Consider the following 23573-nt stretch of genomic DNA (forward strand, 5'->3'; position numbering starts at 1 on the left):
CATCTCTTTGAGACCTTCCTCTCCTTCGCTGTCCCTCTACTCTACTAACATGATGTCCTTCTCCGGGAACTGGTTTCTCCTGATAACATGTCCAAAGCATGTAAGACCAAGTCTTGCATAGACAGGATGGCAGAAAAGTATCATGTTAAGTGGCATATAAATAAAAGCATACCAGTTCATTTTTAAAAAAGGAGTTTGTGGGGAGAATATTTTTTTTCCCTTTTCAAGAGAGACCACAAGTACAGGAGAATTTGTATTCCCCCAGTTCTCTAGTTCTACCACCAAAACCCCAAACTCACTCCATTGAGTTGATTCCAACCATAGTCATTGAGATGGGGGATCTATGAAAGGCTACAGTGCTTCCCCCTAGAGCAGCAGTTCTCAACCTGTGGGTCTCGACCCCTTTCACAGTAGCAAAATTACAGTTATGAAGTAGCAACGAAAATAATTTTATGGCTGGGGGAGTCACCACAACATGAGGAACTATATGAAGGGCGCAGCATTAGGAAGGTTGAAACCAATGCCCTAGAGGCAATGCTAGGAAAGAGGGCAATCACATAAAGGCAAGAAAGGAGAAGGCAGTTTAGAAGGGAAGCATACTGCACAGTGGTGGACTGTTACTGCCAGCATTTGCACACTACACATCCTACAATGAAAACGCACCTGGCATGCAAGTGAACTCAGATTACTACTGCTATCCTGGGCAGAAGCCCAGATCTCCTGCTTCACAATGAAAGGTCACAGGGAGAGTCCCAGTCACTCCAGCTCCGCCCAACGCCCAGCAGGCCCAACAGGTGAATGTGAAACCAGCAGAAGGACCCAACTAATTCTAAGAAATAATAAACCATTGTTGTTTTAAACCACCAACTTTTCAGTGACTCAGTATGCAGAAGAAAATAGTTAAAAGGCACATGTATGAAAACGTTCAGAAAGTACCTCCCAGCAATAGAAGGAAAGACGGAAGGGGGTGGGGTGGGGGTGGGGGCTACACAAAATACACTGAAAAGGAGGAAAGTCAGAGTAGGAAGAACAGGTTTGGGAAGAACAATGGCAAAGGGAAGTAAGAAATAAAGAACAGAGGAAAGGTTTGTCATCTGGTGAGGTCAGAAATGTGGGTGAGAAATTAAGGCAGAATAGAAGGGGCAGCAATTCTACCAATCATTGTCAAATTCTGTTTGGAGTAAATGTAGTATAATATTTTTGTGTGCATTTATTTCCAACTTTTGAGGGAAGACCTACTAACTCTCACCGTCTTGCCAATTTCGTACTTGCTATTCCCTCAAGTCATTACTGAAGTACTCCCCTGAACCAGCTGTGGTCAAGTCGATGCCACTGTATGGCGATCCCACATGGGCTAGAGGAGGACTGTACCTCACAGAAGGGTTTCAATTTTTTTGAGAGTGCACTGCCAGGCCTTTCTTCCTAGGCACTACTGGGTGAATGCAAGCCACCCATCTTCTGATGAGCAGCTGAGTTGTGAAGGGACTGCACCACCCAGAAGCCCCCTGGCCAGCCCTTAGCAGAACTGGTTTGCATAGAAACAAAGACATTTTTGGCACTGAGTGGCATGGGTCCCAATCTGCATGTTCTCCTGGTGATACCCCGCACAGGTTAGTTTAACTTTGTGAGAGGTCCCGATCTACTGATCTACTGAGACCATGACCAAACTTACTCTGAGGGGCTGGGGTCAGGGTTAAAGGAAATAAAGTATTGTCTAGCGCACTTTCTGACATGCAATAATGTACTGTGGAATTTCAGTAGCACTAAGTTTGACTGTCAAATCTTCAAGTTGCATAGACTTTTCTTAGTTAAAAAAAAATGTCCTATATTTAGAATCTATTGAGGGGCAATTGTGACCAAACAGAAACTGACATAAAATTTACCTTGGTGCAGTGAATACAGGTGGATGCTATATCCCTTCCCTATTGCCAATTCTTACTCATGGTGACCATACAGAGCAGAACTGCCCATAGGCTTCCCAAAGCCGCAATCTTCACGGAAGCAGCAGCAGTGTACCGTAACCTTCTTGTGCAGAGTCTGTGACTTCTCAGTCACAGCCCAGCACTTAACCCCTGAGCCAGCAGGGCTCCTAATGTACGTGCTAAGCAAGTACATTCTGCGAAATAATAATGAAAAATAGGTGACGGGCATATAGCTGGCTACTCACCACAGATTATCTGGGTACACCTTCAGTTCAAAGGCAGACAACCACCAGAATATAGCAGTAGGAATTCCTCTCTTAGAGGCATCATCTCAATTGAGCCTTTCAGCTTCCCTTCCAGCCATGTGACTCAGTGTCTCTAAATTCTTGGGGGTGGGATGGGGTTAGTTTCTTTTATAAACTAACACCACTTGAGTTAACAGTAGCTCACAAAATTTCAATAAAAACCAAATGAAACCCTTTATATAGATTTTTTTTACTAATTTATAATGGCCTTCTTTCTCTATATCAAGATTTTTTTTTTAACGTAAGAAATAACCAGCACATTCCTTGCTGTCAAGTTGATCTTGACTCACTAGAAAGTAAGAGTGGTTACAGGGATACGTAAAACATAAGCGGAAAGCAAAGGTTTAAAATAGGAGCAAAAGAGGAAAATTGTAACAATTCCAAACAGAAATGGAATAGTGAATCTGTCAAAATTTCAAAAGTTAACATCAGGAATAATTACAGTAATTTAGAAATGCACTAAAGCATTGTGAATTAAATTACAAAGAACTTTCACGAAGATCTGCCAACCAACGAGTAACCCCAACCAGCAATAAGCAAAACCACTGTAAGCAACGTCTGCAGAGTGACCTCAAACATACTGTACAATCCTTTACCTGTCCCAGGGCAAAGCCAACTCTGACAGAGAGACAAGCCGGGGTTTTAAACAGAAACCGGGAAGAGAAATTTAAGAGCCAGGCTGATAGGTGACAGGGAGTGGATTACCTGGAAAATATTTTCCTGTGCACAGAGCATGTATCAACAGAAATAAACACCATTTATAATGTCATTGCCTGAAAATTTAAAAGATGAGCAATAATTTATAGGCATCAAAACTATTTAAAAAATTCACTTTCTTTTTAACCAAATGAATTTTTTTCCAAATCAGATTACATAGCTTCTTATTGAAAGATACTTTAGTGACAAATAAGAGGATGAATTTCCTGTTATAATAAGAGTTGTAATATATTTATAATTGACAAGCTCTTAAAGTAATTATTGGCTCTTCCAACAACAGTTTTATAAAATAAAGGTTTATATTATGTTCAGTAAAACACTGGGATGAGTAACTTGGCTTATAAGTATGAACAAAGGCAAGAACAAAATTCATTCTTTAGTAAGAAGTTCCTCACTTGTAATATGCAAAGTACGAACTCCTCTCTTTACCTCCAAATATTTAAACATTCTAAATTACATGCTTTCCTTGTCCATCGACTGATGGTTTTCCATTAAGAAGCAAGCAGGAAAGTATACCTGTCTTGGCCTTTTATTAAGTCCATGAGGTATAGATATAGTTTTTCCTTGGGTATTCATATCTATTAATTGATTCATAAGTTATAATTGTATTAGTTCACAATAGCCTTCAAAATGCCTACCGTGTCCAAGCAACTACCAGTTGAGAAAGTAGCACTATCGGGGGAATATGGGTGTGGAGAGTGGAAAGGAGTCAGAGAAGGCAAGACAAGGATGGACTACAAGTGGAGGTGGAAGAACAGTTTAATTTTTATGACTCAGTGAGATAGGTCTCAACAAATCACTGACAGGCAGAAGTTCAAAAACAAAACAAAAAAACCTTGAACATCCTGACAGAAGGGGGAACCAAAAAGCAGGGCAGTTCCCTGTTCCAAGGGGGTGTGAGGGGTTGGGGGGTGGGTGGGAAGATTCTGATGAAACACTCTGATGGGTAAACTGCAGGAACAATAGGTCACAAAGCTCAGGTAACAGTTCATAATTCTTACTCACCGATACAACAAAATTATGAAAGCACAGATTTTTTTCACTTGTAGCAAATATGTCTACAAGCGCTTGTTCTATTCTACAGTTTGTTCCTTCTTCCCCTGTTGTCTCCTCCTGCCGGCCTCCTTCTTGTCCTCTCCAATCTGACTTCTCTGTTCCAATGTTACCCTCCTCTGCTATCCTCCGAGCCTCACCTCAAGTAGTGTTACAGCAGTGTGCTTACAACTAGGGTTCTGGAGTCTCAGATCTGAATTTGAATCCTGGCCTACCTGTGAGAAGTTGAACAGTTTACTTAACTTCTCTGAACCTCCGTATCCTCTATGTGGACAACAGCATAAGGCTAATGCCCAGATTTCATATGTAAATTATACAAAAATCTTTATTAGAGCTTCTTCTATATACAGGTTACTCAAAGATCTTGCCAATCCCTTTACTTAATTACTGTAGGAAGACAACACTGCCCAGATGCACCCAGGGAGCTTACCTTCAGGGAAACAAACAGATTCGTAGACGATCACAGCAACCTTTCCTGGGAGAAAGGCGCCAGCATTACGGCAACACACAGGGAAGAAACACCCTTCCAAGTTGCTAGAGAAGATAGTAAACCACAAACCCAAAGTGAGTCCATCCCAACCCATAGCAATCCTATAGGATAGAGTAAACTGCCTCATATGGTTTTCAAATACAGAAACTTTATGGGGACAGATTACCTCATCTTTCTCCGTAGCAGTGATGTGTGTGTGTGTGTGGGGGTGGTGGTGGTGGTGGTGGATCTTGAACCACAGACATTTCAGTTAGAAATCAAGTGCTCTAGGGCTCATAGAGGAAACATTAGGTAGCACAGATTATTCAAATAGCATTTAATTCAAAATTAATTCCAATACCGAAGAGAAGTTAAGGAATTGGATACACCCTTTTATCAATCAGGTGAGAGATGCAAAGATAACACTTAAAAGGAGTTAAGGCCTTACTGTTTACCCAAAAGAGAAACCTATAGGTATAACCTTAATCCCAAGAAGACATAGGTCCCAGTGAGTAGAAAGTGGAGGAAATTCCACCAGCACTTTCCTCCCTTCATCCATTCCAAAATTTCTTTCACATCCTTATTTCATCTCTTTTCTCAAGCAAAAAATTAATCTGCCTCTATTCAGGTCCTCACATGAAACCAAGAACCAAAGCAAACCCCACTGCTGTTGAATCAATTCCAACTCATAGTGACTCTCCAGGGCAGAGTCTGTTCCTAAGGTTTCCAAGAGCATACATCTTTGTGGGGGCAGAAAGCACCATCTCTCTCCTGTGGAGGGGCTGGTGGGTTGGCAGGCCAATATTGAATGCATAGTGCTACCAGGCTCCTGAAAGGAGAGGAAAACATGTAGGCATGTGTGTGGGTTGCTAGTTCCAGGTTTATTTAAGAAACAGAAAACCCAGATCTGATGGAGCTGTCTGCAAGTGGTGAACTGGAGTCGCCATGCAGAGCACCAGATCCTGTCTTACTGGGCCTGCACCAACAGGAACTGGTAGTCAAATTAGTGGCCCATCCATACTCCTCTTTGCAGTCACAAAACACAACACAGTTTTCTTTTCTAAACATGACACATTTTGTCTTGTAAACTTTTTCTGTTTTTAGGATTAAAGACCCCATATTTTTATACAACTTAGAAAGTTCTGATCTTACAAAACACCTAAAGGCTGCTTAAAAACTTGATGGGAAAGCTTGTGAACAGATCATTTCACAAAAGTTTGCAAGTCTATTTAACATGGCAAGATTTCTTAAACACATTGTTCCTGGCCCGTCCCCACTTCTACACTTGGTGCTCAGTCATGTGGGGTCCTGCTCAAGCCATCTCCCCACCCCACTTAGCAGACACTTCCGGCTCACACTGACAGGTTTCCCTCATCACATTCTACGCTTCATTCTCATAGTCAATGTTTTGTCCATGACAACAAGCAGTCAGTTGCCACTTCTGACTCATGACAAGCCACATGGGACAGAGTGGAACTGTGGACAGTTTTCAAGGGCGTATTTCTTGGAAGGAGGTCACCGGCCCTTTCTTCCCAAGCAGGTTGGGAGGACTCAAGCTTCCAAGCTTTGACTTAGCAGCTGAGCTCCTTAACAGTTTTATACCAGATTTTATTAAATATCAGTTATTACACTGTAAGTTGCTTGTTGGTAGGTTTGTCCTACCTCCATGTAATATGTCTTTAGGCTTGGGCATAACTTACGGTCCAGTGTACAAAACAAACAAACAAACAAACAAACAAACAAACAAACAACCCAAACCCAAACCCCAAAGCCCCAAAGCCCAGTCCATTCCAACTGCTTTTGACCTTCTGGGGCAGAGTAGGAGCCCTCGTGGCACAGTGGTTACCCACTGAGCTGCTAACTGCAGTCGGTCACGTGAACCCACGAGCTGCGGCTCAGGAGCAAGTGCCTTTCCACTCCCTCAGAGTTACAGTCTCGGAAACAAACCCACAGGAGCAGTTAGTTCTGTCTTGTCCTATAGCTCGCCGTGAACTGGTTCAATGACACTGAGCTTTGAGAGTTTATAGGACACAGTGCTCCATTGGGCTTTTGAGACTATACATCTCTGTAAGAACAGATAGCCTCATCTTTCTGTCATGGAGTGGTTGGTGGTTTTGAACCTCTGACCTTATGGTTGGCAGGCTAACCCATACGTCCTCAGGGCTACTGAAGCCCCAATATGAGCATGTTAAAAGACTTACTGAATTAAAAAAAAATCCAAAACCTTCTTTTGAAAATGTAAACAAAGAGAAACTCAAGGTATAAGGGGAATGAAGAGCTAACTTAGTTATGAAAAGTTTTTTTAATCTAAGAAAGCAAAGTATAGCTGAATCATGGAAGGAATATAGAAGTATGGTCAACACAGAAGTGCTGAGTCATTATTACACAAAAAGATTTCAAGGAAGGGCTAACAAGAAGAACATTGTGGTGTCAGATTCTTAAATAATGTTGGGGTGTTCTTATATTTTATTCGGAAATACTAATAAAGGGTTTACATACAACTATTTTTTTTAGGATATAACTATTAAGAATTGAAGAAGTTCAGTAGTGTCACAGCTATAATTACCAGCAAAATCAATGCAGTATTTGTTTAATACCCATTTAAGACTCACTTTTATCATAAAATCTGGTAAACAAAATTGGGTGATAGCTATATAACTGTGGATTTGAAGTGTACACAGCTTTCAACCTAAACAATACTGTAACAATAATAGTTCAAAAGTAAATTTGTATAAGTAAATTATATTTGCTCATTGACTTCTGTCTTAAAATTAGATACCATATATACTTGGGTATAAGTCAAGTTTTTCAGCACATTTAAAAAAAAATCATTTTATTGGGGCTCATACAACTCTTATCACAATCCATATCTACATCAATTGTGTAAAGCACACTTATACATTTGTTGCCCTCATCATTCTCAAAATTCGCTTTCCGCTTGGGTTCCTGGAATCAACTCCTCATTTTCCTTTTCCCCCTTCCCCTCCCTCCCCGCTCCTCCTCCCTCATGAACCCTTAATAATTTATAAATTATTATTTTATCTCATCTTACACTGCCCGGCATCTCCCTTCACCCACCCTTCAGTTGTCCATCCCCCAGAGAGGAGGTTATATGTAGATCCCTGTGATTGATTCCCCCTTTCTACCCTTCCCCTTCCCTCCCGGTATCGTCACTCTCACTGCTTTCAGCACATTTTTAATGCAGTTTTTGTGGTAAAATTAGGTGCCTAGGCTGATGTTCAGTCAACTTATACTAGAGTATATATGGTATATAATCTCACTTAAGAGTAGAAGCAACAGCCCCTTCCCTTCCTTCCCACATACACAACAGATAAATGAACTCCTAAACCCCATCCTCTGAATAAGTTGGTAGTTACACGAGTATCTTATAATTGAAAAAAAAGAGAGAGAGAGAACAAGTCAAATTTACAGAAACAGCAACCCATGATTATAAAGTTATTCCTCCTGGAAGACATCATTTTGGGTGGAAAATACTAGAAATCACAGCATGCTGAAAAAGAAACTGCATAAATCGTTTAGCCCTATGAGCTCTCCCCCCATCCTTACTTACCCACTGACAAAGGCAAATTACCCATTCATGCAGGGCAGGTACAAATGGATGATTCCCAACTTCAACATCACCCCTCACCCGCCCCTTGCAATGTTTTTGGTTGTATGGATTATATGAAGAGAGTGAGCCTCTGCCTCACTTTTAAAGAAAAAAAAAAAAGAATGCCATACAAATCACAGGCATCTTTGCCCTCTTCCACATGGGTTTAGGGGGAAAAAAACAAACCTTAAATTGAGTAAGTCACGTCACTGGCAGTGGAAAAAAGGTGCTACATGTAAAAAGATTCCTACATGAGAGGTAATTCCTGGGCAAGACACAAATTACTGCTACAAAAATCATAGAAACTTTCATGAAACAAAACCATCCAACGACAAAGCTCTTGTTTCTCGATAGATCCTTTACCAAGCTCCATACACTTATGAAGGCTGTATTCCAATCCTTCCCCACAGAATTCTACACTCTTTAATGTACGCTACGTCAAAAATGGTTGGAGGGACTCAGATTATGCTTCATTTAAAAGAAACAGAGGGGGCAAGACCATAGGGTAAATGAGGTAAGGCTTCCCAATAAAATTCTTGTGGGCCAGGCTTTGCTACCTTTGAACAATGGGCAGACTCATTGTCCTAATGGGGGGAGGGGACTCCTCAGATGCAGATTCCCCTAGCCTTTTCAAACTCACTAATCCAGGTTTCAATTTTCTTCTTCTTCTTCTTCTTTTAATCATTTAAATGAGGGCTCTTACAACTCTTGTTACAATCCATACATCAATTGTACCCGACATATTAGTACATCTATTCCATTGTTCTTTTCTAGATGTTTACTTTACACTGAGCCCTTGGGATCATCTCCTCTTTTTTTCCCTCCCTCCTTCTCTCCGTCCCCAACCCTCATGGCCCCTTGATTGTAGATTGCTAATTATTTTCAAATCCCACACCAACCGCTGTCTCCCTTCCCCTCTGGTTTCTGTTGTTCTCCCCCATGGATGGGGGTGTGTGGTTATGTGACATTCATTGCAATTGGTGCCCCCTCCCTCACCTCTCCCGGCCTTCCCCCTACCCTTTTGGTATCTCTATTCTCACTCCTGTTCCTGAGTTCCATGTGTTGTGAGTTTTCTCTTGCCTATATCTATGTACATACTCCCATCTAGTCTAGATTGGGAAGTGGTACTGGGGTCACAGTAGCGGGGGTGGGGGGTGAGGAGGTCTCAAGGGATATATTGTGTGGCCCATTAGTGCTCTACTGCACCCTGATTGACTCATCCCCTCCCTGTGACTCCTCTGTGGGGGGATGTTCCATTGTTCATAGATGGGCTTTGGGTCTCCACTCCAACCCCCCTCCATTCTTACAAATGCATTTTTGTTTGTTTACTGTTTGTTGTGAATCTTCTGATGCCGGCTGCCTGGTCTCGATGATACCTCATGAATTGCACTGGCTGGTGTGCTTCTTCCATGTGGGCTTGTTGCTTCACTGTTGGATGGCCGCTTGTTTAACTTCAAGCCTTTAAGGTCTCAGACACTCTATCTTTTAATAGCTGGGCACCATCCTGTCTTCACCACATCTGCGTATGCACCCGTCATGTCTTCAGTGGTCATGTTGGGGGTGAGCATCACACAATGCCAATTTGTTAAAACAAAGTGCTCTTGTATTGAGGAAGGTATGAGCCCCAAGGCCCATCCCCACCCTCAGGGTATTGCCTTATAACTATATGTACATAGGCCAATGCCACTATTGTTATGCATTAATGTATTTACATAAGTGCACACCTCTGTTAATCTCCCTGTCTATGCCTTTGCTTCCTAGAGCTTGCCTCTGTTTCCTTTTGCCTCCTCCTGCCCTGCCATCACGTTCCCCCTTCTTCTACCTCTTAGTACTTCCTCTCCACTACCTTGGTGTTGCTCTAATACTAAGGTGACCAGACATCCTGCTTTTGAACAATTTTTCCAGCGTCCCACGGCATTTTTAAAAAGTCACGATTTTTGGAAAGAATGCACGACAAGCTAGGGTATACGGTTTTCGGCTGCCATGTGGCTATTTCGCCAGGTTATGAGTTTTATCAATGGTGTCCCGCTTTTGTCCCGCTTTACCAATGTTAAAATCTGGTCACCTTATCTAATACTCACAGGATCTCTACCCTCTCCTAGATGCTGGTTTCACTTCCTAGTTAAGACTACTTCTTTGTAACCTCTGTGCTTCTCTTATGTCCTTCAGACAAATCTAGCACGACGATGCATTGGGGATCCCAGAGAAACAGCCCCCATAACCTTGTTAGTGGATCTCTCTGCCTTGAATTTTAACTGGCTTAGCAGATCTCTTGGAAGCCACTGTTTTGAGAGGTCCTTTTGTGCCGGGCACCCGAATGAGACTGAGACGTGTGTGTTTCTGAGAGAACTTGTCTGCAGCATCTTCTAATCACCAAGATAACCCCAAACAACCAAACTCACTGGCATCGAGTTGATGCCGACTCCCATTGACCCTCCAGGACAAGGTAGAACTGTCAGTGGGTTTCTGAGACACTGAGTCTTTACGGGAGTAGAAAACCCGGTCTTTCTCTCATAGAGTGGGTTGGTGGTTTTGAACTGCTGACTTTGCAGTTAGCAGCCGATGCATAAACCACTCTGGAAAAACTAGGAACAAACTGGAGCACGTATGAACAGGAACTCTAATAGCAATACTTTCTAACTTATCCTTATACGTTATGCTCTGCACTAACCTTAACTGTCCTGAGGGTTAATTATTTTTTCTTCAGTGGAAGGGACTACAGTGTTCTATGATTCAGGACCCATCTAATCTGATTTTGGCAGTATGTTGTTTTTAAAAACTATGCCTTGTATTTTTCCAAAGTGAGTTTCACCTGAATTTTTACTTTCCAACCAGGGTTACACAGAACCTACTTTTCTTTATAAAACCCTATGTGTTAAGAGAGAAGAGGAAAGGCTAGCTTTCCAGGACATACGTTCCCCACATCATTCTTCAAAGGCAGACATTGAGTGAGATAAGCCCACTCATAAACACAACACACGCACACGCATGCACACGCACATACAACAAAAAGGGCCTGAGCTCACAGTAAGAGCAATGTTTCACAATGAAACTTTATTATGTGTTTAGTCAGCAGTCAGGTATTTAGGAATTACTAGTCCAGGGTAGTAGTGTTTATTATATTATTATGTAAGTAATGTTGATCATTTAAATTAAGATTTTTATAACTTGTGGTGTTTTTTTTAAAAAGTCTTTTTCCAATAGCTTGCTACCACAAGTAATAAATCTTATATTAGAAGAGTTGGAAAAGACAAATAGGACTGGAAAAAATCTGAACTATGAGAATAAGACATTTTTTATTCTTTTCGTATCTTTAGGCTTTGCCTTAGAGCTGGACAAGAACTTAAAAATCATCCAATCTGACATTCTTTCAGATGAAGGAACGAAATAAAAGGCCCACAGGTAACGTACCTTGAATCACCCCAATATTTGATTCTGCCTTCGAATCAAGGGCAGAAACAGAGCCTCCCCTTGTCTCTGTAATATACATGTATGCATGTACACACACGTGGGGACTAGGGGCAGGGCTAGGGAGGAGGAGATGTAACCAGTTTTTGAAGTCCAAGAATTTGGAACCATTGCTTCAGGCATTAGAAATGGACTCAATTATTGGATGTTAAATTAAATGCTAAAATTGGTAAAAGAGCAAGCTTTATAAGCCTTTTCCAAGAATGAACTGTACATGTATAAGCAGTACATGTTCATTCTATAGGTGAAGCAAATGTTACCTGTATTTCTAAGGCAATCCTGTTCACTACATAGCTTTCAGGAGAAACTTAGAATATTCCTTGCTTATAATTACTTCTCTTAAAGGAGGTTCTGCTTGGCCCTAACCTGTAGGTTTTCTCCCCACCTCCCCTTTAGTTTTTGCCTAGTATTTCCTGACACAGCCAACATTCTCCCCAAATAGCTGCTCATATTCTGTTTCTACTGTACTCTCCTCATCCCCAAATCTGGCTTCTCCTTTCATCATTAAATGGCTCACATGGAGTTGTCACTAATGACATTCATGTGCCTAAATCCCACTACAGACTTTATCTCACTTGGTTGCTCGATAGCAGTTGGCAATACTGACCTTTCCCTCCTTCTTGACACATTCTTCAGTCTCCTGTTTTCCTTTCTTGCAGGGTTGTGCATATTACAGTAATTGCTACTGTATCTCTTAAACCTCCTAGTTTCTTCCCCTTATAGCCACCATTTCTTAAATTAACTACTCACTGATAAGAAAAATGGAATGTTATTGACCATATTGACCAGATGCTACAGGAACATGTGGCAAGTACACTGAGAGCTATGTGAGTTAAGGACATAGACATGCTACTATTTATCTATTCCTGTTTTTCAGTCCCAGACCACTCCTGTTTTGGTAAACTACGCAATCTTCTACTTGTTTCTCAATGTCCAGGCCTAAGCCTTTGCTTCTCACTTTAGTGCCTCTCCTTAGGTAATCTCATCCATGCGAAGGGATTCAATTGCCTTATACTGTATGAGTAAAGGTTGGCTGAAGACCCCCAAATTAATATCTCTAGTGCAGCCTCATATATCCAACTACCTAACCAATTATTTCTTCTTCAGTATTGCAAAGGCAAATTAATGTCAACATGTTCAAAACAGAATTCATGTTTCCCTTAATCTCATTAAGGTTTAGTCCTCTAAGTCCTGTATTACCTAGACCCCGATCTACCTCTCCAGCTCTACCAAGAGAATAGGTTGCAACTTATTTGGCATACCACCTCTTTTTAGGGGGGAAAAAATTACCCATTGTCCCCTGACAATTAGAAACTTTTATACTCTAGCCCACACTCCAGGATAAAGTGTAGGCATCTGCTTCTGCAGCCTACTTGAATCTTTCCAGGGCTTCCCATGGACAGTATTACTTGGGAAACACTGCTCTAGTGCTCCTCTCCCCTTTCCCCTTATGCTCTGGCCATGTGGACCTTTCAGCAGCTATTGCACATGCTGTCTGTGGTAGTTACGTAATCTGGTGTCAACTTGAGACTGTTAAGAGCGAAGGGGTGGAGTCTAGCCTGTCAATCAGGTCGTACCTTGATGACCTCATTTGGAGGTGCTACGGAGATAGCTCACTAGAGGCAGTACACACACACTCCCTGCGAGACATTCCTGTTGACAAGCCACATGAAGCTATTCTGATAGAGCCAGAGCCCTGGAGCTGGAGGAGTCACGCGGAGACCCACACCAGTGCTGAGATGCTCGCACCACCACTGGATCCACAAGATTTTCCACCCACAGGCCTGTGATCTTCCTGCACTCGTCATCATTGTATGGCTGCGTGAATCTAAAGAGGAATTTCTGCAGTAGTACCGACATATGGGGCAATATTGGGACTTATGGACTTGATCTGGGCTGGACTGGGATGTTTTCTTAATGTACAATTACTCTTTGATAAAAAAAACTCTTTCTTATGAATGTCTATGAATTTGTTTCTCTAGTCAACCCAGACTAGCACACTATCATTTTAAATTAACAGCCCCATCCTCCACTTTGTCACTTCCTCAGAAGCGAAGCTTTCCACGCCCCACCATACACAAACCAAGCCAGTCCTCTTGTAGAAGAGCATGGGATCCTCTATTTTCCCTTGAAAACACTTACCATACCTTGCATTTATGTAAAAACCTCTGTGTGGTCTACGAGGTTATGTACATACTTTGCTACTGACCAAAAGATTGGTGTTTCAAGTGCATGCAGAGGCAGCATGGACGAAAGGCCTGGAGATCTAGTTCTGAAAATTCAGCCATAGGAACGTCTATGGAGCACAGTTCTCCACTGACACACATGGAGCTGTCCTGGGCCAGATCACCTTCACAACAGCTGGGATGATTTTTTACCTATGTAACTTAATCTCACTAGACTGATAAGAGCTCAAAAAACAAGATGTTGGGGTATTTTTCTTTTCCCAGTGGGAAAAGGATATTTAGGTACATATCTGCTTATAAATATCAGGTAATAAGTACTTTAGACTCTGGCAACTTTTCATTTCAGTTTATACTTTCCTTTCTTAAAAAGCAAGTTTTACTACAAAAATAATACCTTGGCCTTTCAAGAATGTTCCAGACTTTGAAAGTATATTTTTCAGAAGGCTTTGAGTATTCTTATTACAGTATACATTGGCTTAAAGCGACTGTGTCACCACAACTATATATACAACATCACAAGTGTGTATGAGGGGGCTTCAAAAAGTTTGTTTGGAAAAATGGAATTGAGAGAGAATGGCATTTACCCACAAACTTTTTGAAGTCCAGCCCTTTTGCATGTGTAGCTGTCTACTAATATATGTGATGTTTACCTCATTGTAGGTTGTATATTCTTTTCTCTGAAAATCTCTACCCCATCACTTTAGTTTATATAAATAAAATACACATTAAATAAGTTGGCAATATATTACAAAAGAATAATGCATTAAATAAAGTACTGAAATGCATTAGAAAGAGAATGCACCAGAAAAATTCTTTCACAAATATGTACTATATATACAAAATAATTTTTAAAAATTAAGTCATTACGTTAATCAAATATGTAGCCAATATAGATCTTAAGTCTACTTGATTTGATTTTTTTCTCTTTGCTCATTCTTTGACAAAATTATAAATGAAAAAAGATATATTTAATGGCTATAGGTAGTAACCTTAAAGAGCAAATCCTTCTTAAAATAATAACATAATAAAATAAATACCCCAATCAAACTCACCGTCAAAGTCAATTCTGATTCACAGCACCCTACAGCGCAGGGTTGAACTGCCCCTGTGGTTTTCTGAGACTATAACTCTTTATGGGAGTAGAAAGTCTCATCTTTCTCCCAATAAAATCAATACAATAATAATAAAATAAACAATTTAAAAGTTATACCCTAAATTGCTTTCATGAATCTTTTGATACACTTAGCGTATATACTTGAGAATAAGTTGACCTGAATATCCACCAAGGCACCTAATTTTACCATAAAAACTGTATAAAAATTGTGCTGAAAAAACTCAGCTTATACTCGAGTATATACATTATGTTTTCCTCCCAAATATATTAATGTAGGAGTCCTAGAGGCATAGTGGGCTATATACAAGTTGGGCTGCTAACAAGGTCAGCAGTTCGAATTCACTAGCCATTCTAAAGGAGAAAGATGAGGCTCTTTAATCCTATTGGAATCAATTAGATGGCAGTTAATTTTTCTTTCTTTTAATACATTAATAGCCCTGAACAAGATTTATTTACCACTCCAAAGGCCAATTATAGTCATTTATGGAAAATATTAATTTTTTTAATGTTCTATGTAGTTCTAAGCCACATAAAAAGTTATTTTAAAGGTAAACAAGCGGCCATCTAGCTCAGAAGCACCAAAGCCCACATGGAAGAAGCACACCAGCCTGCGTGAGCATGAGGTGCCGAAGGGATCAGTTAGCAGGCATCAAAGAACAAAAAATATTATCACTGTGTGCTCACCTCCCTGATATGATCGCTGAAGACAAATGGGTGCATAAGCAAATGTGGTGAAGAAAGCTGATGGTGACTAGCTATCAAAAGATACAGCATCTGGGGTCTTAAAGATTTGAAGGTACACAAGCGGCCATCTAGCTCAGAAGCAACAAAGCCCACGTGGAAGAAGCACACCAGCCTGTGTGGTCACGAGGTGTCGAAGGGATCAGGTATCAGGCATCATCGGAACAAAAAAATCATATCATTGTGAAGGAGGGGGAATGTGGAGTGGAGACCCAAAGCCCATCTGTAGGCAACTGGGCATCCCCTTACAGAAGGGTCATGGGCAAGAGACCAGCCAGTCAGGGTGCAATGTAGCAATGATGAAACATACAACTTTCCTCTAGTTCCTAAATGCTTTCTCCCCCCACCACTATCAAGATCCCAATTCTACCTTACAAATCTGGCTAGACCAGAGGATGTACACTGGAACAGATAGGAACTGGAAACACAGGGAATCCAGGGCAGATGATCCCTTCAGGACCTGTGGTGTGAGCTGCGATACCGGAAGGGTGGAGGGAGGGTGGGTTGGAAAGGGGGAACCGATTACAAGGATCTACATGTGACCTCCTCCCTGGGGGATGGACAACAGAAAAGTGGGTGAAGGGAGACGTCGGACAGGACAAGATATGACAAAATAATAATTTATAAATTATCAAGGGTTCATGAACGAGGGGGGAGTGGGGAGGGAGGGGACAAAATGAGGAGCTGATGCCAGGGACTTAACTGGAGAGCAAATGTTTTGAGAATGAGGAGGGCAATGAATGTACAAATGTGCTTTACACAATTGATGTATGTATGGATTGTGATAAGAGTTGTATGAGCCCCTAATAAAATGACTTAAAAAAAAAAGAATAAAATAGTTATTTAAAAAAATAGGAGTTGCTTATATTGACATGCATAGTTTCTTATTTTCTTTTTCTTTCCACACAAACAGTAAACACTAGAGACAACAGACAACTTTCTAAAAAAAAAAACAAACAAACCAAAAAAACAGACAACTTTCTGTACAATAAAAGGTAAGCAAACTGACAAGCCACAAAATAGTTTATGTTGAATTATTTTAAGGAGGAACACTGATATAAGGAGATGTATTAGAAGATCCTAGCTTTTTAAAAAAATACGGGTATGTAATTCAATGTTGTTTAGTCAACAGGCTGCCAACGTTAGAGGGAGGAGTTGTCCTGGTGGGTTATGCACTGGGTGGATAACCACAAGGTAACAGATTCAAAACTACCACGAACTGGGAAGAGAGAGAGTCCAGATTATCTACTTTTGTAAAGAGTTACAGTCTCGGCCACTCATACAGGCAGTTCTACCCGCCCTACAGAGCTGCTATGAGTTGGAATTGACTCAATGGCATGATGTTTTTTTCTTTTTTTGAGTGAAGGTTAGAGATAAACAACTATATTAGAGAAATGAGATATGGGAAGTGCATATTGTAAATAGTTGGCGAACTCAAGTTTTTCCATTAAGAGTAAGTGAAAAAGCTATTTCTGTTTTTCATCAGTGAAAATACCTTCATGGATACGCTACTATTTTACACACCTATTCTGAGCGCTTTGCCAGAGGGAAGGGAGCTAGATTAAATATATTTCAAGACCTCAAGCATTTCTAAAGTTAGCTAAGAACCTACTGTCTAATCCCCTACAAATTAAAAAAAAAAAAAAAAAGGTGAGGGGTTTTAAGAAGGAAATAAATTGAAATACCCTCATGTTTGGCCACTAAAATTCTGAAACTTTATATTCACAGAAATGCCTCTTAGTTTGTTCCTTATTCAAGGTCGACTCAATGGCCAGGAGGGGTTTGGGTGGTTTGTTTTTGAGGGAGGTATTCTTCAGACTGCTGGCTGCTGCTATGAGAAGATACCCAAAGGACTAGAAAACAAAACACATTTCAAAAATTTACAAAAGTTCTACACACAGCAATAGCCCCCAGATCATCACCGTATTATAAAACAGTACATCCATTGATGCTTCAGATGACTTACGTGTTTTACACACTCAGAATATTGAGGAAAGTGTACGATATTTTGTTAAAATTCAAGTACTTAGGAGATTATTTAACAGCTGTGTGAAAAGGATGTTATGGTACAAATTCAGGTGTAGTTTAAGAAAAAACAAAACAAAAAACTTCCAGATTTGAGGCATCTCAAAATGCCAAAAAACCAAACAAGGATGACAGAGTCTCAGCCTACAGACTTCCTTTTTGCTTCTTCAAAGCAGTTAATACAAAAGGTGCAGGCAAGTTACGCAGCAACAATCCCCGCAAAACAAAAATTATCCACCATCCCTCACCACACCAACCCACCCAGAGAAACGTCCTGCAACAGAGCTGTGTCCATCTGAATCACAGTGATTGCTTAATGGAACAGAAAGCAAAACTTCTGTGCAGTTCTGAAGGGTTTAGGGGAAAAACACACATCACCAAAGTTTCTTTACAGATTTCCTTTTAAACACAGCTTAGTTCAAATTTGAAACCTGGGTTGATGACAACTGTGGAAAGGGAAAAACAAAGATTATCTCTAAGTTATTAAGAACATAAAACTCTTGAGAAAAAGGACAATTTTCTATTTTTAGTAAAAAAGCGGTGAAATGAACAGATAAGAAGATGACAGGTATTTTCAAAGCAATGACCTCCAATTCTTTATCTCAGACACTTTGCTCATTCTCATTCAAACTCCAAATCCACATCATTAGCTGCCCCACCACATTCATATCTACCTGAATGCCTTGTCATCATCTACAACCGAGTATTTGGTCAAATAGAACAAATTCCCAACTCACATCCCTTTAAGCCAAATCAGCTTTCTATTTTGATTCCACAGTCTTGGAATCACTGACTTCTTTCCTTTCTACTGAGTTCTAGGTCTTAAATGTCTCATTTATCTGTACAAGAGTCCTCACTGGTTTGTGTGTGTGTACTTTCTTTTAATTAAGTTGCAGAAGAATCTTTAAAAAACACAACTGTTTTTCCTCATTGCCTCCAAGATTAAGTTGGTGTGAGAGCCATGTAACTGACACATAATTTACAGAGATGACCTGCTGGCCATAAAGCCCCTTTTCCAGTGACAGGCCCTCCTGAGAATATGGCCAAAGTATGAGAGACAAAGTCTTGTCATCCTTGCTTCCAAGGAGTGTTCCACCTGTACTTCTTCCCAGACAGACTATGTTCTCCCGGCAGTCCACAGTACTCCCAACATTGTTTGCACATTGTAATTCAAATGCGTCAAGTCCTGTGCGGGCCTCTCCATTCAGTGTGCAGTTTTATATGCATATGAAGGGATTTGAATTCCATGGCTTAGGTAAGAGCACCTTAGTACGCAAAGTGGCATCTCTGCTTTTTAAAACGTTGAAAGGCACACAGTAGATGTCTCATAGTACCTGTATAGAGTATCTTAGGCTTCAAGAGATCATTCATTTTCATCTGCCGTCTCACCAGAACGTATGATTTACTTGTTGTCACCTCCCCCCACTCCCTGGCCCAAGACTACAAAAGCCTGGAAAGATTATTCCTTATGTCACAAAGCTAGTAGGTGGTAGAGGTTGGTTGTTCTTTGCTGTTTGTTGCCTCCCACTTACTATGACTCATGATGACACTGTGCACACACACAAAAAATGTTGTCCAATCTGTGCCATCCTCATGATCACTGGCAGGCTGGAACCCATGGTTGCCTTCCAACCTAGGGTGCCCATCTTTCTGCACTATGCTAGATAATTTTCTGTTGTGATCTATGGGTCACTGGCTAATTTTTTGGAAGGAAGCTGCTAGGCATTTCCCCCTAGTTTCTCTTAGTCTGGAAGTTCTGCTGCAAATAGCATACCGGGGTGAGCCTGCTGCTTATTTGAAATACTCGTGGCACAGCTTCGAGATCACAGCAAACCATAAACCACACATTGACAGGTTGCTGGTGGTGGGAAGTATTTTTTTTTTATTATTAAATATTTTTACTGGGGGCTCTTACATCTCATATCACAATTCACACAATCACCCAGTGTCAAGCACATTTGTAGATATATTGCCATCATCATTTTTTTTTCTGAGTTCAAGTTTAATACAACTACAAAAGATCAGTAGGCTTATGCCACACTACTAGTACATGATACACATCAGCTGCTCTGCCCAAAACAGCTCAGGGTCATTTTCACCGGGGTGTAGAAAGACTGCCCTCCCCAGCCCCTACAAAAAAGCCTATCACATTATCAAATACCATGTTCTCAGAAGAATCTAAGGCCTTATGTTTGAAACACAAAGAATACAAAAGAAGTTTCATCATTTTCAAAGCATGTTCTTTCTACTTGAGCCTTTGATATCAGCTCCTCATTTTCCCCCCTCCATTCCCCCTCCCTTCCTCATGAATCCTTGGTAAGTTATACATCATTACTTTCATATCTTACATCGTCCTCTGTCACCCTTCACCCACTTTTCTGTTGTTCGTCCCCCTGGGAGGGGGTTACATGTTGATCCTTGTGATCGATTCCCTTTCTCCCCCTACCTTCCCCTTATCCTCCTGGTATTTCTATGCACATTGTTGGTCCTGAGGGGTTTACCTATCCTGGATTCCCTGTGTTGCAGGCTCTTATCTGTTGCAGATACCTGATCTGGTCTAGTCTGATTTGTAAGGTAGAATTGAGGTCATGATAGTGGGGGGAGGAAGCATTAAAGAACTAGAGGAAAGTTGTGTTTCATCGGTGCTATACTGCACCCTGACTGGCTCATCTCTTCCTTGTGACTCAGGGGATGTCCAATTGTCTACAGATAGGCTTTGGGTCTCCACTCCACGCACATCGCCAGGTGGTGAGTATTTTTCATCCTGTTTTATTTTTTGCCCTGGAATCAGGAATTTGACTGAACTTCTCAATTCCAGAGCAGAACAGGACACAATAGAACTAGTGAAGTAAAGAAAGGGCAGAAGAACACAGATACGCGTTCTCTTCCACCTGCCAGCTCCAGTCTTCCTCTGTGTGTCTGCCTCTGGCTTCCCCAGACACAACACATGGCAGTTTAAGCTGAGCTGTACGACATTTAGATGGGCTCCAAGTCATTAGTTTCGGCCTATTTTCCACTGCACAAATATTGATTTTGATGTCTGCAGGATTTACAGGAGAACTGGAGACAGAAAAAACAACAGCTGAGGCATGCCCTGCACCTATTCTTGATAGATGAGGCGCACCTTTATGATACCCAGATTAGGGAGACAGAGTTCCCAAAGGTGAGCGGCAGGGCATAATAATAACTGAAAAACAGTTACAACTGTCCATCCACAGGGAACTGAGAGAAACTGAAGCTGGATTTAGAAAAGGGTGTGAAATGAAGGCTATCAGTGTTTTTGTAAGATGGCTCTTTACTGAAAGCAGGTCTACTTGTGTTTTAATAACTATGCCACGACATTTGTGTGTACCCTATCAAATTATAGACAACACAGCAAAGAATGGGAATTCCAGAACAATTAATTATGCTCATGTGGAATTTGTCTCTAGACCAAGAGGCAGTCATTTGAATGGAACAAGGGGGTAATACATAGTTCAAGAAAGGCGTGTATCATGGTGTATCCTCTTCTCACCATACTTATTCAATTCAATCTGTATGCTGAGCAAATAATCTGAGAAACTGAACTATATGAAGAAGAATGTGCTATCAGGACTGAGGGAAGGCCCCTCAACAAACTGCCATATGCAGATGACATAACCTGGCTTGCAGAAAGCTAATAGGATTTGAAGCACTTATAGAGGAAAATTAGAGACCACAGCCTTTTGTATGAATTATATTTCAATGTAAAGAAAACCAAAATCTCCACAACTGGACCTATAAGCCATCTCATGATAAATGGGAATAAGATTGAACTTGCCAAAGATTTTGTTTTACTTGGACCCACAATGAATGGAAGTAGAAGCCATGAAATCGAAGGATGTATTACATTGGGCAAATCTGCTGTACAAGATACTCTGTAAACTGTTAAAGAAGAAGGATGTCACTTTGAAGTCTAGGTTGTACCTGTTCCAAGCCATGGTATTTTCAGTGACTTCAGATGCACCTGAAAGCTGAACAAGGAATACAGAGCAAAGAAGAACTGAAGTCTTTGAATTACGCTGTTGGTGAATAGTAACAAGTATACCATGGATGCCGTAAGAATAAACAAATCTGTTATGGAGGAAGTACAGCTAGAATGCTTCTTAGAAGGGAGGATGGTGATACTTCCTTTCACGTACTTTGGTCACATCAAGAAGGACCAGGTCCTGAGAATGACAGCCTTTGGTAAAGTAGAGTCAGTGAAAAAGAGGAAGTCTGTCAATGAGACAGAGTGACAGTTTGCAACAATGGGCTTAGACATAGGAAGTCTAAGATTGCACTGGGCAATATTCTGTCTGTTATTCTGAACATAGGGTTGCTATGAGGTGGAACTGATTAGAGGACAGCCAACGACCACTACCATCACCATCTTGCTTTGTGTCTAAATCTGGAGATTCATTGCTAAGTCTCAAAAAAGAGTTGCAGTAAGAGAAGTAGCAGTCATACAGGCATAGCTTATTCTTGTGAAATTTGGTCATTTGGAAATTTGGTTTATTCTTGGAAAATTTATTTTTACTCTGGGAAGAACTATATATAGCTGGTTTAGAGGTAATGAGTCTTTCAAAATGACTTACCTAATATATCCCTTTTTTTTCAAGGTAATTTTAAAGTCCACACAAAGATCTCAGATGATAAAGAATACATTTACCTTATTTTCTTCTAGAAACTTCAGTTTAATAGAAACATCACTGCGCATTTTATCGTATTTTTCCTTATGTGCTTGGAACAGGTGCTGTGACTGCTCAATCTTTGGCAGAGTGTTTGCATCCCGTGGTCCAAGATTCAATTCCTCCAAGTCAGTACGATACGCATCATATTCAATCCTGGAAAGAAAAGAATACTCAATGCATACTATTAAAGCATAGTGAGTTATGTTTACGAGATGGTTGCAGACATGCATTAGTCTTTAATTACACACCTCAAGATGTAAACCCACTGGCATCAAGTCGATTCTGACACTTAGTGACCCAATATAGGGGTTCTGAGGCCGAAAATCTTTATAGGAGCAGACAGCTTCATCTTTTTCCCTTGGATAGGCTGGTGGGTTTGAACCAGAGACCTTGCAATTAGCAGTTCAACACTTACCTGACAGAGCCACCATAGTAACATAATAATTCTCCATTGTGAGGGCTTCAAAAAGTTCATGGAAAAATTCCATTATCTTTCAATTCTATTATCTCTGGAACTATTAGAAGCACCTCATATACTGTTATGCTTTAGAAATCATATATATTTTCAAATGCAAAGAGTTATTAATATAAGCAACATGGAAAGACTTATTCTTAATCTCTTATTCAAAAAACAGTATTAATGAACAAGTGAAAATTTGATTTTGATAAAACAGTTATCTCAAGAGAAACATTAACAAGACCAAGAGTTGATATCAATTCCCCACGTATATTGGTTAATTTTGGTGGTCTAAAGTAAAGTGTGTAAAGTACACATGAGAATGGCAAACTTAAATAACTGATAAAAAGAAGTTACACGAAGAATCTGTGACCTTTCATGTGTAGTTCAGATCAGCACTGTACAAAAGAAATATGCTTTACAATGTCCACTAGCAGTGACGTGCCCCTGCTGGGGGGCACAGGAGATGATGTGGCTGTCTGGATCCTTACCAAGGTACAACTGTGCATAAATGTGTACAGAGCTTAGATTCCAAATGCAGTGGTGGTGGCCCAGGAAGAAAGTTGTGTTGATGTAATAAACCACATAGAATATGGGCAGGTGATCCCCACAGGTGCGCCATTCCAAGAAGTAACTTATTTTGTACTTGTATCCGCATAAGAAAGAGTAAGCAGTATTTTCTGTTTTCTTTGGCTTGTGTTATTTTGGATTAGTGAACTAAGTTATTGTTAATTATGTACAACATTTTTATGTTGTCTGTAAAAAAATATGTGCTATCCCCCTATTCCTTCAAAGTAAATACTGTTAAGAATAAT

At 40.6% G+C, this 23573-nt stretch overlaps 1 protein-coding gene across 2 annotated transcripts in view; it reads right to left on the reverse strand.

Annotated features, from left to right (window-relative positions):
• Positions 1-23573, reverse strand: part of ARFIP1 (ADP ribosylation factor interacting protein 1) — a 128359-nt gene that overhangs the window by 9485 nt on the left and 95301 nt on the right. For both annotated transcript variants that reach the window (XM_004708712.2, XM_030887192.2), the window contains one exon: positions 22280-22454. In XM_004708712.2, the coding sequence (XP_004708769.2) occupies positions 22280-22454 (175 nt within the window). The remainder of the gene's footprint in view (positions 1-22279; positions 22455-23573) is intronic.

Source organism: Echinops telfairi, unplaced genomic scaffold (assembly GCF_000313985.2).
Source record: "Echinops telfairi isolate 266 unplaced genomic scaffold, ASM31398v2 ScPeMD7_5868;HRSCAF=6743_1, whole genome shotgun sequence".
NCBI lineage: Eukaryota > Metazoa > Chordata > Mammalia > Afrosoricida > Tenrecidae > Echinops > Echinops telfairi.